This window comes from Leucoraja erinacea, chromosome 35 (assembly GCF_028641065.1).
Source record: "Leucoraja erinacea ecotype New England chromosome 35, Leri_hhj_1, whole genome shotgun sequence".
Lineage (NCBI taxonomy): Eukaryota > Metazoa > Chordata > Chondrichthyes > Rajiformes > Rajidae > Leucoraja > Leucoraja erinaceus.
In genome coordinates, this window is record NC_073411.1 from 12,634,039 (window position 1) to 12,649,227 (window position 15,189).

General features: G+C 42.1%; 1 protein-coding gene across 1 annotated transcript in view; it reads left to right on the forward strand.

Moving 5' to 3' along the window:
- Positions 1 to 15,189, forward strand: part of xpo7 (exportin 7) — a 60,320-nt gene that overhangs the window by 4,161 nt on the left and 40,970 nt on the right. Inside the window, exons 2-4 of the mRNA XM_055662328.1 lie at positions 11,805 to 11,951; positions 12,682 to 12,775; positions 15,004 to 15,170. Coding sequence (XP_055518303.1) covers positions 11,805 to 11,951; positions 12,682 to 12,775; positions 15,004 to 15,170 — 408 coding nt within the window. The remainder of the gene's footprint in view (positions 1 to 11,804; positions 11,952 to 12,681; positions 12,776 to 15,003; positions 15,171 to 15,189) is intronic.

Here is a 15,189-nt window from a genome sequence, read left to right on the forward strand (position 1 = left end):
ATGGTCTCATTGAATGGTGGAACAAACCCGAAGATTAAATAGTCGAGGCTTTTCCTCTGACCAACCTTTTCAATAGGCTTTTAGCTGATGAACTAGTTCTGAGATATTGTTATGTGATGTGTCAGTTATTTTGCGCATTGTGAGTTTGAACAACAGTGAGATAAAAGACCAGATAATCTGGCTTGTTGATGTTGGTTTAGTGATAAATATGGCCATGTATGGGGAAATTACTTTCCTTGCCTCTGAATATCACCATGGGATACGTTACTCGCATGAGGCCAAATGGAGCTGTAGATTTAGATCTTGCCCTAAAGACATTGCAGTGCTCCAGCATTTCCAGGACTGTAAATCGAGATAATGTCCATCATTTTTCTGACTGAGCCAAAACTCGTACCTCACGATTTCTCAGAGGTGTGTAGAGAAACTGATTGACCTTTGAAAAGGCTTGATTTAAAGTAAATGTTGTGAAGAGAATAAGTAGATCTAGTAACAATTCTTTCAAAAATCCTTGTGGGTGTGAAGTTCAGCCACGGGGCTAACATGTGGAGGTGTTTAAACGTGGCTCAGATTGGTGGCAAATATCAAGGCACTGTGGTCTTGAATCTAAAATAGACACAAAATGCCGGAGTAACTCAGCGGGACAGGCAGCATCTTTGGAGAGAAAGACTCGGAGTCTGAAGAAAGGGTTTCGACTCAAAATGTCACCCACCCTGCCTGTCCCGCTGAGTTGCTCCAGTATTTTGTGTCTATATTTGATTTAATCCAGCATCTGCACTTCCTTTCTGCACATGCAGTTTTTGATCTATCAACTCGAAGGTATTAAAGATGATCGATCAGCATGACAGTCTTTTTTAACCTTACAAACAAAGAGAATACGAGCCAAAGATATGGCCTTAAGTATTATACTATATTTTTATCTCCCATATTTTTTAAAAGCAATTCAATGCCTCTCATACAGGTACATATCTATCTTATCAAATTTGAAAGCCCATCATCAAATTTGGTGGGTATAAAATGAAATAGTTTTTTGCATTGTTCGGCAGGTCAACTTCTGAGAGAAACCAGGACATTGTTTGTGTTTCAAGATGGCATTCTGTCTTTTTGTAATTACTCAAGGATTTGTAATAATTGGATGTCAAATTCCCTCTGTAGATGGGGTCTGTTGGTATTTTGTTCGAATTTCAGTGAATACTGTTCCACCATCCTATCTGCTTTTCATGATAGAGACTTGTTGCAGTAATTCGGGTCCACATTGTTAATAGACTGAGTTAACTTTATTCTTTCCTAGCTCTGGAGAACAAATTTAAAAGTTCAAGGAAAATGTTGGCACCTGCCAAACTGGCGCAGGATGCTCAGTCCTCGTTTGTTTTCTTGGTGATGATCCCTGGGCAAGCATCATATCATGTATGGGATGCAATTAAGCAAGTCAGGTGCATTCAGGTATTCACCGACCTGATAGGTAGAATTGCAGAACAAGTGCCTCAAAATAAGGCGCATTGAATCTTCAGCGTAGTAAGAGACCATTCATCGCACAGATCTGTGTTAGTTTAGGCCTCAGGCTGCTATAATATTCTTCATTTCCTTCCTTGCTCGCACTTGACGAACTTTCACTTGCTGTATCTCTGAGGAAAAACTTTTTCACCCAGAAAGTTGAGGGAAATCTTTTTTACCCAGAGAGTGGAGGAAAAACTTTTGATTCAGTTGTGAATCTGTGGAATTCTCTGCCACAGAAGGCAGTGGAGGCCAATTCACTGGATGTATTCAAGAGAGAGCTCTGAGGGCTAACGGAATCAAGGGATATGGGGAGAAAGTAGGAACGGGGAACTGATTCTGGATGATCAGCCATGAATGGCAGTGCTGGCTCAAAGGGCCGAATAGCCTACTCCTGCACCTATTTTCTATGTTTCTGTTTCTCATTATTATCCCCAATATTTCCAGATTGCACAATCTCATTCCTCTGTGCATAAAGAAGTTTCTGCTGAAATCCTTGCAGAATTTACTGGTAACTTGCAGGGTGTCGATTGGGTGGCTTGCGGGGTCACTCTTGCAATTTAGATGATAACCCTCAGATGTACATGAGGAGGATTTTGATGGACTTCGACAAGATTGACGGCTTAGAGTGACGCTGCCATTTCTAAATCTGGTTGTTACGGCCGCCACAATCAAATACCTCAAAGGCCAATAACATAATACAAATCCAGGTTCAAATGGAAAAATTATTTATTTTTCACTAACAAAAACAACTAAACCTGGATCAAACAAACAAAAAGGGGTCGGATGGGCTAGCAAACAAAAGATAAAGGGTGCTCTGGCCGACCACTCAATGGGTCGTCGGACCAGAGACTCTAAACCTGCCTCAGTGTGAAAATAAACCTGAAACAAAACCACGAAAACAATAATGCCAGTCCCATCCTTCCCAAGCAAAATAAGTTAATACAGAGTGAAGAGTTACATAAAGAACACTATGCAATCAAACAAACTAAACCAACACCAGACTGCTGCCACCAGTCTGTGGGGGGGGGGGGGGGGGGGGGGAGAGAGACAGAGAGAGAGAGACTGCCAGTGCACATGGTCTTTTTAAGCTGAGGCTTCATCATCAGGCTCATGTGATGCAGCTTGGGCCAGGAGCCTCCAATCAGGTACAGGAGCAGCCAGGCAGCAGGAGGTACTAATGGAAATCAGAGAAACAGGTTAGTACATAATTAACCCCAGCAGAGGGAACGCATAACACTGGTATCGGCGCCCCTCCTGGTCCAGAAAACTATTAAGCCATCGTGTCGTTTGAATTCTTTAGTGAGTTGTTTTTCTGCTTAAATTTTTCAGAGGTTGCCATTCAAACTTTTGGTATTTTGCTGAAAACGTACAGGTTTTCGGGTGTGATTTGGACTGCCTCCATCTCACTCCCACAGTGATTAATTGGAACATACTGAAATAATCTAGTTACCTTTGCATTGATGGAGCAAGCTTTGTAAAGGTTATGACAGAATTAGTCACAGCTTGTTCACGTCTTAGACCTTAACCCAAGATCTGAGAAAACTGGTTGTTTAAAAAAATGCTCATCGGCTGATCAAGCTTAATGGTGAATGTATTTTTAAAAATGCATTCTCTTTTACATACATTGTTATTTGCATTAGCAGGAATTACTGAAGCAATGTTGCAAATGCTGTTGGTAGCCTCCTGCAGTCTCCTGATCTTTTCCATTGATGGAAATCTGCCATGCTCTATCTTGAGCTAAAACAAAGAAACCTGTAGCAAGACATATATACACAAAAATGATGCACAAGAGACTGCAGATGCTGGAATCATGAGCATAAAACAAACTTTTACGAGGATGTTGCCAGGACTTAAGGGCCTGAGCTTCAAGGAGAGGTTTGTCAGGCTTTGAATTTATTCCTTGGTGCAGGAGGCTATGGGGTCATTTCATGGATTTTTATAAAACCGTGAGGGGGATAGATAGGGTGAATACCCAGAGTAGTCGGAAGAACCAGGGGACATAAGTTTAAGGTAAGAGGAAAAGATTTAATAGGAACATGAGGGACACAAGAATTATCCCAGGAATGATGTGTCCACAGGTGATGAGTGTTTGACAACACTGGCCCTGTACACGCTGGAGTTTAGAAGGATGAGGGGGAACCTCATTGAAACTTACTGAATTGTGAAATGTCTGCATAGAGTGAATGTGGAGAGGATGGTTCCACTAGTGGGAGAGTCTAGGACAAGAGGCCGTAGCCTCAGAATAAAAGGACGTACCTTTAGGAAGGAGACGAGGAGGAGTTTCTTTAGTTAGAGTGTGATGAATCTGTGGAATGCATTGCCACAGACGATTGTGGAGGCCATCAATGGATATCTTTAAGGAGGAGATTGACAAAAGATTGAGAATGGGGTTGAGAGGGAAAGATAGATTGGCTATGATTGAATGGCAGAGTTGACTTGATGGGCCGAATGGCCTAATTCTGCTCCTATATCTTAAGAACATGTTTTTCACACAGAGGATATGGAATGAGATGCCAGAGGACATAGTTGACGCAGGTACTTAAACAACATTCAAAAGACATTTCGACGGGTTCAACAATAAGCAAGGTTAGGAGGGATATGGGTCAAATGCAGACCAGGTTGGACCGGCGTAGATGGAGCATCTTAGTTGGTACAGGCATGTTGGGCTGAATGACTACGCTGGAGGAACTCATCTGGTCAGGAAGCATCTGTCGGGAGGACATGGAAGGTTAGCAATTCGGAATGGGACTATTCTTCAGTCTGACGACTGAAACCAATTCTCTGTTTGTGCTCAAGATTCCAGCATCTTCAGTCCCTTGTGTCCCCGAGTGATGAGGAGACGCAGGTTGATATTGGGCTGAGTCAGGATGTCACGCAGTCTTCAGTCCAGAAGCCATAAAATTATGACTCCGTGAGGAAAGATTGGCAATATAAATCCATATCTTGATGGTGTGTACTTAGAGGCATCTGCAAGCCACAGGGTTCCCATACACCTGTCTGCGGTTGTCTTGGCAGACCTGCCATGGGTTTCATCTATTCTCTTCCAGTTCCCTGTAGCCCTCAATTCCCTGATGCGTCAAAATATTTACATTCTCATATATATATCCCAATAAAATCTAGTAGTGTAGGAAAGAACTGCAGATGCTAGTTTAAATCGAAGGTAGACACAAAATGTTGGAGGTCTGAAGAAGGGTCTCGACCCGAAACGTCACCCATTCCTTCTCTCCAGAGATGCTGCCCGTCCCACTGAGTTACTCCAGCATTTTGTGTCTACTCCCAATAATCTAGATTCCGCAACCCTTCATGGTAGAGAATTCCAGAGATGATCTACTTCGGTTTTAAATGACCACCCCCTCTTCTTATAACTGTGGCCATTCATTCAAGATTCTCCTTCGAATGGATATGTCTTGACATCTGCCCCTCATGCCCTCAAGATCTTTTGTATTTCAATAAGATAACCTCTCATTCTTCTAAATTCCAAAAATATAAATCTAATGTCTGTATCCACCAATTAATCTCTTGGATGCTTCCAGTGGCATTATATCCATAAATAAGAGGAGCGAATTGTGTACAGTTTCTACTCTTTAACAATTGACCTTGGCGTTAGCAACTTTTCACTTAGTGAACCTGTTGAATGAATCGTGCACAAGTACTTGTTGAGAAATTGATTTCTTAGTGTATCAATTACACAACATTGAGAGTTTTATGTTTAAACTAAACAAAGATATGCTACATTTATTCAGTTTTGGTCTAGAATTCAAAAGTTGCAATGGATAATGGCCAAAGGAATTTCTAACTTGAACGATTTTTAAAAGTTCTACTGCAAGAATTGGACTGTTACCAATTGGAAGAATTCCAAGAACTTGCAAATTGCCGGGTTGCACAGGACGTAGTTGAATTTTCAAAGTGATGATGGGATTGAACTGTTTTCCGATTGCTTAGATGGTTTGAGAAGACTCAGTTGATGGGATCAATCAAAATCGTAGGTGTTTAAGCAAAATGTTTTTATCTTCCCACATAATTAACTGGGCATTACTTTGCCAAATAGTTAAAATTAAGAATATACGACGCTCTGGAGCCTCATAATTGCTTTAATCCATCAAAATAGAATCCAGGAGGTAGAAACAAGGAACGGTACATGCTGGTTTACAACGAGGGGCAGGAATGCTCAGTCTCATTGACTTCTCTTCTCAAATCATCTATGTAACCAGAAAGAAGAATCCATGTGTTTTCTCAACATTGAAATCCTTTCTTTTTCCACTTTTTTTTTAAACCATATAACCATATAACAATTACAGCACGGAAACAGGCCATCTCGGCCCTTCTAGTCCGTGCCGAACACTTACTCTCCCCTAGTCACATCTACCTGCACTCGGACCAAAACCCCCCATTCCTTTCCCATCCATATAACTATCCAATTTATTTTTAAATGATAAAATCGAACCTGCCTCCACCACCTTCACTGGAAGCTCATTCCACACAGCTGCCACTCTCTGAGTAAAGAAGTTCCCCCTCATGTTACCCCTAAACTTCTGTCCCTTAATTCTCAAGTCAAATTTTTCTTTCAACCAGAAAATTATAATCTTAGCGGCCAGGGTATTGTAAACATCAATGGAGAGCAAAGATTTGATCAAAATCCTCCGACCCCATCAAAACGATAACAGGCAGCCTTGGAAGCCTAACCTCCTTAGTCAAACCGCACGTCAAAAACCTTGGCGTGATATTTCACTCCACATTAAAGTTTGGCAAGCAAGTCAACTCTGTGGTAAAATCTGGTTTCTTCCAGCTTCGTACAAACGCTAAAATCAAATAGTTCCGCAAATTCGACGACCTTGAAAAAATCATCCACACATTCATCTTTTCCCGCCTTGACTACTGCAACTTCCTATACACTGGCATCAGCCAATCATCCCTGTCCCGTCTGCAATTGGTCCAAAACGCCGCAGCAAGACTTCTGACGGGTACCCGTAAAAGGGACCACATCACCCCGATCCTGGCCTCTCTCCACTGGCTCCCAGTACGTTATAGAATCAATTTCAAGCTCCCCGTATTCGTTTACAAAGCCCCTAACGGGCTTGTGTCCCCCCCCCCCAAATATCAAAAATCTTCTAACCAACCATTCTACCTCGAGGTCCCTCAGGTCGGCCAACTTGGGGCTACTGACTATCCCGCGGTCTAGGTTTAAGCTCAGGGGTGACCGCGCTTTTGCGGTTGCGACACCTAAACTGAAATAGCATCCCGCTCCATGATCCCACCATCGACTCCTTTAAGACACGACTCAGAACCTATTTCTACTCCCTTGCATTTTTGAGCCCCTCTGAGGGGGTGCTGTAAACAGCTTATGTATGTATTGTTAGATCTGTCTACTGTTGTATGTATCAAATTAATACCTGCACTGATGTGAAGGTCAATGTGAGTTGATTTTAAACGTGCTCTACAATGAAATTTATTATTATTATTATTATTAAAAAATAGTTTGTCTATGGGAAGGTGTTAATCTATGGCTTCACCATGCAGACGACAGAAACTGACTCCGTGCAGTTGTTGGAGCCTGAGGTTAAATTGAATGCACATGTGCTGCTCTATAAAAGTTCCAGACTGTTGGATCCAAGGAATGGAAGTTACTGCAAAAATAATGAAGTGAATTATATTGAAGAAAGACACAAAAAGCTCGAGTAACTGAGCGGGCCAGGCAGCATCTCTGGAGAGAAGGAATGGGTGACGTTTCGGGTCGAGACCCTTATTTTTCTGTCTCCATTTCCAGGTCTTATTTCTTTTCAATAAATTATGATTAATAGCAGGCTTCCCAAATGTGTTTAGTTTAGTTTAAAGATACAGTGCGAAACAGGCCCTTCGGCCCACCGAGTCCGCGCCGACCAATGATCCCCGCACATTAACGCTATCCTACACACACTAGGGTCAATTTTTACGATTCTACTAAACTAATTAACCTACAATCCTGTGCATCTTTGGAGTGTGGGAGGAAACCTGAGCACCCAGGCAAAACTCACGCAGGTCACGGGGAGAATGTACAAACTCTGTACAGACAGCACCAGTAGTCAGGATCGAACCCAGGTCTCTGGCGCTGTAAGGCAGCAACTCTACTGCTGCGTCACCATGCCGCCCTATACAACACAGAAATAGGCCACTCAACCAAAGCTTACCTGTGCCGACCAAGATGCCCATCTACCAGTCCCACCTACCTGCATTTGGCCCATCTTCCTCAACTTTTCCTATGCATGTATCTTTCCAAATGTATTTTAATTCAACAGAAGATCTACGTCAGTATCGCCACCCTGCTCTAGGAAGGTTATCACTAAGTTGGAAAGAGTGCAGAGAAGATTTATGTGGATGTTGATAGGACTGGAGGGCTAGAGCTATAGGGAGGCGTTGGGAAGGCTAGGATAGGGTATGAGGGTAATAGACAGGGTGAATGCACAGTCTTTTACCAAAAGTTGGGGAATCACAGTTGTTGGACGAATTATGGATGATCACGAGTCAGTATAGGAGGGAGATCGATCGACTGAATGAATGGTGCCAGAACATCAACCTTGCTCTCCATGTCGGTAAAACCAAGGAGCTAATTGTTGACTTTAGAAGCGGAAGGCCGAGGATCTACATCGACGGGACTTTGGTGGAGAGAGTCAAAAGCCTCGTATTCCTGGGCGTGAAGATCTGTCCTGGACCCAGCACATTGATGCAATTGTAAAGAAACCCCATCAACACCTCTGCCTTCTTGGAAGATTGAGGAGTGGATGGGTACTGTCTTGAACTTCTATGAATGAATGGTAGTGAGCATATTGTCTGGTTGCACCGAGTCCTGGTTTGGCAATTCAACAAAGAAGAATGGAGAACACTAAACTCCCCACCGTCAAAGGGATCTACGGGAGGCGCTGCCTCAAAAACGCAGCCGGCATCATCAGGGACTCATGTCACCCTGGCCATGCTTTTAGTCGATCGGGAAGAAGGTGCAGGAGCCTGAAAACTGTAATGTCCAGGTTCACGAGCAGCTTCTTCCCAATAACCATCAGGCTATTAAATACCACAACCTCCAACAAAGCTCCAGACTGCATTCACCTGGGGACCATTGCTTTCATCTTTGCACTATTGTTTGTTTTTTATATGAAGAACTTTCTTGTTGTTTATTTCGTGTTTGCTGGGCATTATATTTGCATATCTGGTGTGCTGCTGCAAATAAGGATTTCATTGTTCTGTTTGGAACATTTGGCAATCACCTCCTCAGCAGAGAAGGTTATTGGCTGCAAACTTCCCTCCATTGATGAACTGTACACTGCAAGGGCCAGGAAGCGAGCGGGCAAGATCATCTCTGACCCCTCTCACCCTGGCCACAAACTCTTTGAATCACTTCCCTCTGGAAGGCGACTCTGGATTGTCAAAGCTGCCACAGCCAGACATAAAAACAGTTTTTATCCACGATTAGTTGCTCTACTCAACAGCCAAAAATCTGTAGCCTCCCTTTGATCTGGTATTTTGTTGGTTCACATGCTTGATCAATGGTGTTTTATCATTAATGTTATATTATCATTAATGTTTAGTGTTTTCTGTGTCATTCGTAACTGTCACTGTATGTCATGTTGTTACTTGTGGGCGGAGCACCAAGGCAAATTCCTTGTATGTGAATACTTGGCCAATAAACTTACTTACTTACTTACTTAAAACACTTTTGACTCCTAGAGGGCTCAGGTTTATGGTGAGAGGGGAAAGATTTAATAGGAACCTAAGAGGCAACTTTTTCACCAAGAGGGCAGTGATTATATGGAACGAGCTGCCAGAGAAAGGGGTTGAGTCAGGTACAATAACAACATTTAGCAGATCTTTAGACGGGTACATAGATTGGAAAGGTTGAGAGGGAAATGGGCCAAATGCAGACAAATGGCTTGTTTAGATGGGGCATCTTGGTCGGTATGGACGACTTGGGCAAAAGGGGATGTCCCGTGCTCTTATGACTCTATGAATTTATCTGTTCCAGTATCTGGTCACAGGGCCACCACACCCATTTGTTTTGCAATTTGGGGAAAGTTAACGAACAAAATTCAGTCTTACAGCAAAATTCAATGCTTTTATTCAAGTGGAATTTTACCTATTGTTGGATATAACTGTACTTTAAAATTGGTACTAAGCTCCCAATGAATGCGCAAGCATGTCTATTACTCAGATAAAATACAGATTTAATCGAAAAAAATGGATTTGCAAAGAGAAGTTTACAACAATATTGTTAGACTATGTCATCTGAGAGCCGGCAACCTTTCCTCAATTGGTCTTATATTGATCATGACCTAAATTGTTTGTCCCACGTGTAAACATCAGCTCTCTCAGCAAGCTAATGTAACGTAACAGTGGCATCATGATTCAGCAGATCACTGTTGGAGATTGATCCTATGGCACCACAAGAGTGCATTCTGAAACTGAAATGTCATTAACTCCTACAGAGCATGCAACAATCTCATTATAGACATGCAGAGAGCACTGAAATCTCATTGCCTTATGCTGCAGACAACAACTGTAGGCAGTGCACACTGAAATCTTAATACAGGCTTGCCTTGCACCAAATCTCACAACCTCATGTTTGAATCGTGCATGTCTCATGCTAAGGTGGGCAATTAGGGATGGGAACTAAATGTCGTCTTGCCAGTAATGTCTACAGCACCAAAACAAAAAAAAACTTGCAACAAAATTTTCACTCGATGTTCCAAAGCAATTGGCAATCAGTAAATTCCATTTTTGCCATGTTTAGGCAGACGTAGAAGCATAAACTGTTCAATCAGCCCATCTGTATACAGCAGCGTTTGCTGAGAGGGGACTACATTTTGCCACGCAAATGTGTTAACTTCTTCAGAGCTGAAGGAATGATTGTTGCAATTATCTGTCCATTTAGGATATTTGTTTATTATTTCATCTGAACTTCCAACTGCAGAACTTGTTTTTTTTTTCAGCACCATACACACCCTCCAAAAACGTATCAGTGCTGTACTGGGCCTACGCGATCTCTCGTTCACTACACACTTTAACTCCCCCTCCTATTCCCACAATGACCTTTCTGTCCTGGGCCTCCTCCACTGTCAGAGTGAGGCCCAGCACAAATTGGAGGAACAACACCTTATATTTTGCTTGGGCAGCTTACACTCCAGCAGAATTAATATTGATTTCTCTAACTTCAAGTAAGCCTTGCTTTCCCTCTGTCTTTCCCTCCCCACCCTAGTTCTTCGACTAGTTTCACTGTCCTCCTTATTAATTTCACTGTTTGTATGCCTTGTTGTCATCTTCCCCACAGCCAACAATTGATAATCGTCTGATGTGTCCTGTATCTGTATTTTTTCTCTCCCCTGGCTCACAGTCTGAAGAAGGGTCTCAACTAGAATTTATTTGCAGAGATGCTGCCTGTCCCATCGAGTTACTGCAGTATTTTGTGTCTATCTTCGTTGTAAACCAGCGTCTGTAGTTCCTTCCTACATGAGTTGTCTTTGGTCTCAGTTGTCGGCCGATAGCTCTAAGGATGAAGAATGGTAACGGTTACCAGTATTTAGGCAAATTCCTGACCACGAGGTGGCTCAGATACTTTCATGCCTTTGTGTTGCTCTTACCTGCGATTTAATAAAGTGGAGATAATTGGAAGTCATTAATGCACACCACAACTCTTCCACAATTTATTTTGTATCCGCGGAGCAAATTACTGCTGGCACAGAAAATACAAGCTCTTTTCTGATTATGTTATCCAACACATTTATGTCCAGCAATCCAGCACCCTAGCCGCAAACTCTTTGAATCACTTCCCTCTGGAAGGCTACTCCGGACTGTCAAAGCTGCCACAGCCACACATACTCGTGCTTTTTTCCACGAGTAGTAGCTCTACTCAATAACCAAAAATATGTAGCCTCCTTTTGCTCTGCTATTTTATTTAATTCACATGTTTAATCAATACTGTTTTATTATTAATGTTTAATGTTTTTTGTGTCATTCCTAACTGTCACTGTATGTCATGTTGTCACTTGCGGGCAGAGCACCAAGGCAAATTCCTTGTATGTGAATATACTTGGCCAATAAACTTATTCATTCATTATCTTAGCATTCCTAGCACATTTCATATATCGAAGATAGATACAAAATCCTTGAATAACTCAGCGGGACAGGCAGCATCTCTGGATAGAAGGAATGGATGACGTTTCGGGTCGAGACCCTTCTTCAGACACTTCATATCCTCCACACTTCATATAAATCGTTTAATTTACGTTAGCCTAATCCTGGTTACAGTTTACATTGTCCTTTAGTAACCATCATATTTATTGTTGCAGAGTTTAGCCCAGCTTGAGATACTTTGTAAACAGCTGTATGAAACCACTGACACATCTACGCGACTACAGGCGGAGAAGGCCCTGGTTGAATTCACCAACAGCCCGGACTGCCTGAGTAAATGCCAACTACTCCTAGAGAGAGGAAGTGTAAGTATCATTGAGGCTTGACTACATATTCTTGCAGTTTGTAGATAGTTTAAATAGTATGTAGTATAATAGTATATTGTAGATAGTTGAATTAGTTCCAGATGTTGTGGGAGTCCAGAACCAGGGGCCACAGTTTAAGAATAAGGGGTAAACCATTTAGAATGGAGATGAGGAAAATCATTTTCACACAGAGGGTTGTGAATCTGTGGAATTCCCTGCCTCAGAAGGCCAATTCTTTAGATGCTTTCAAGAGAGAGTTAGATAGAGCTCTTAAAGATAACAGAGTCAGGGGATATGGGGAGAAGGCAGAAACGGGGTACTGATTGTGGATGATCAGCCATGATCACAGTGAATGCGGTGCTGGCTCCAAGGGCCGAATGGCCTAGTCTGTTGTGTACAAAATAACGTATTTTGTTGTGAAATGATCGTTCACTCAACCTTCATTAAAAAAAAACTTTGTTTTATCACCTTTCTTGGTTGGCATTGATATGGAGAACTTCTCAGGAGAACATAGATAGGTGACATTTTGGGTCGAGACCCTTCCTCTGGCTGATTGTAGGTGGGGGTGGGGGCTGGAAAAGGTTTTCCAGCATTTTTCTAGTCTTTTACAAAAATAGCCTGCAGTATTTCATACATTGCTGGTTCATTGGCAATAATGAAAAGTTCTAAGAAATGGTTCTTTTAAAAAATATATATATATTTCCGAAATCTTCCCCTCGTTGTTTTCCAGTCATCGTATTCACAGTTGCTGGCAGCAACCTGCCTTACAAAGCTTGTCTCGAGAACAAATAACCCTTTGCCTTTAGAACACCGTACAGACATACGTAAGTAAAAATTGTGACTTCATTTTTTCTATTTGCTTTTTATTTTGTTCATCCAAATCTTGATATCCAGATGTGGCACTTGCGGCTAAAGGGATCAGGGGGTATGGAGAGAAGGCAGGTACAGGATACTGAGTTGGATGATCAGCCATGATCATATTGAATGGCGGTGCAGGCTCAAAGGGCCGAATGGCCTACTCCTGCACCTATTTTCTATGTTTCTATCATTTGACATCCAAGATTCCTCGGACTTGCTGGCCATACATTTCACGCCTCATGATCAAGTTAGGCCTGAAGTAAGAATTTCACCCTCTCTAGCTTTTCAACTATGACTCTCAGTTAAAATTGTGAAAGTTGTGAATGTGAAATTACTATGTTCTATTATTCTTGTATTTATGTGATCTATCCACATATATCCGCTCTTTCTCCTGCTGACTGTTATAAGACCTGCAGTTTAACCCTAGTGCCATGATGGCTTCCATCTTGTCCCTCAACTCTACCTATATGGCCTCCTTGAGAACCTTCCAGGATGCCCTCCCTCTGGTATAATGGGCACCTTGATCAATTTACAGTGCCACCCCTTTCACATTATTCTTGTCATGCCTGATAACTCCACACCTTGCAATGTTGCAATGCCAGTTCTGTCGTCCTATCAAACATGTCTACGTGATAGCACAATATCATCATCCATGTGCTGATAAATGTTTGGAGTTCACCAGCCTGTATTGTAATGCCATTCACTTCAAATAAAATATTATTCAATGGTTTTGTCAGCAGTATTTTTTGTTTAGTTTTGGTCCGAAACAGTGCAATAATCCAGTTTGAAGTTCCATTGCAAAACTTCTGTATCAGTATTCTCATTGTTTAGGTGATACATTAAATTGAGACCCCCTTCGGTTTTCTTTGTAGAGTTCTCTATGATGCCTATTCAAGATTTAGTGTCTGTTTTTATTGTTGGCCAAGAATTGTGCTCATGGCATTTAATTACGTCGATATTGTCTTCCATATTTCAATGGTACACATACAATAAAGTGAAGAAAAAACTACTTCAATGGCTGTAAGGTGATTTGGGACATCCTCAGGTTGGGACAAGCTGTGAAGTTTGTACTTCCACGACAATACTAAATGCTGCAGGCAGCATCATGGGGGAAATACAGTCAATGGTTCATTCCAAGGACCCTTTATCAAAACATTGAGATAACAAGTATGTGCTTTAATTTGGAGAGAGAGAGAAGGAGGGGTGGAGAGAACAGAGGGACTGTCTGGTAGATTGCAAATTAGGTAGCAATTCACTTTTTAATGCATTGTTTATGAAATTCAGAATACAGTCTCTATAATGGACAAACCTAACGCAGGTTGACTGAGTGTTTATCCTGATACCTCTGTTCATTTCACACATGCGACCCTGAGTTTCCTGTCGCTCTAGTTCCTGTCTCCCTTTGACCTCTCTACCCCGCACCTCCTACATTGTTCCAGTTATGTTTAAAGTTATCTCGGAGCAGCCAGCCTCTCATCTTCCATCTGGGCCTGTGGCGACCTTAAGAACATAATAAACAATTTCAGATAACCATCCTCCACTGTTGTGGCTGTACCTCCCTGTTTGAATTATTTTCCTTTTTTAATCTCTACTGTTTTTAATTACCAGCTTTTATAGCTGCTACTTGACGACTTTGGTCTGTACTCTAAATGCTTCTGTTTAGTTTAGTGATACAGCTCAGAAACAGGCCCTTCGGCCCACCAAGTCCGCACCGACCAGCGATCCCCGCACATTAACACTATCCTACACACACTATGGACAATTTACACCAAGCCAATTAACCTACAAACCTGTACGTCTTTGGAGTGTGGGAGGAAACTGAAGATTTCGGAGAAAACCCACGCGGTCACGGGGAGAACGTGCAAACTCCGTATAGACAGCACCTGTCATCGGGATTGAACCTGGCGCTGTGAGGCAGCAACTCTACTGCTGCGTGGCCGCCCTCTACCATGTTAATTTTGCACTTGTCAGTTCTGGTGAAGGGTCTTTAATCTGAAATATTGTCTCTGTTATGTTCCTATGGATGTTCCTTGACCTGGCGAAGAGTTAAAATGTTCTGTTTTTGTTTCACTTTCCAGCAACTGCAGTTTTTTTTTGTTCCCCAGTCTTTCATTAAATTGGATGATAAAGCCGCAATGGTTTGCATGTATGGTGCTTAATTTAATTTATTTTCACTTTCTTTTTTTGGCCTTAGGAAACTATGTGTTGAATTACTTGGCGACCAGACCAAAACTAGCAAGCTTTGTAACGCAAGCACTCATCCAACTCTTTGCCCGAATCACCAAACTGGGCTGGTTTGACTGCCAGAAGGAGGAATATGTCTTTAGGAATGTCATTGCCGATGTCACAAGATTTTTGCAGGTAGGGGTTGCCACAGTTA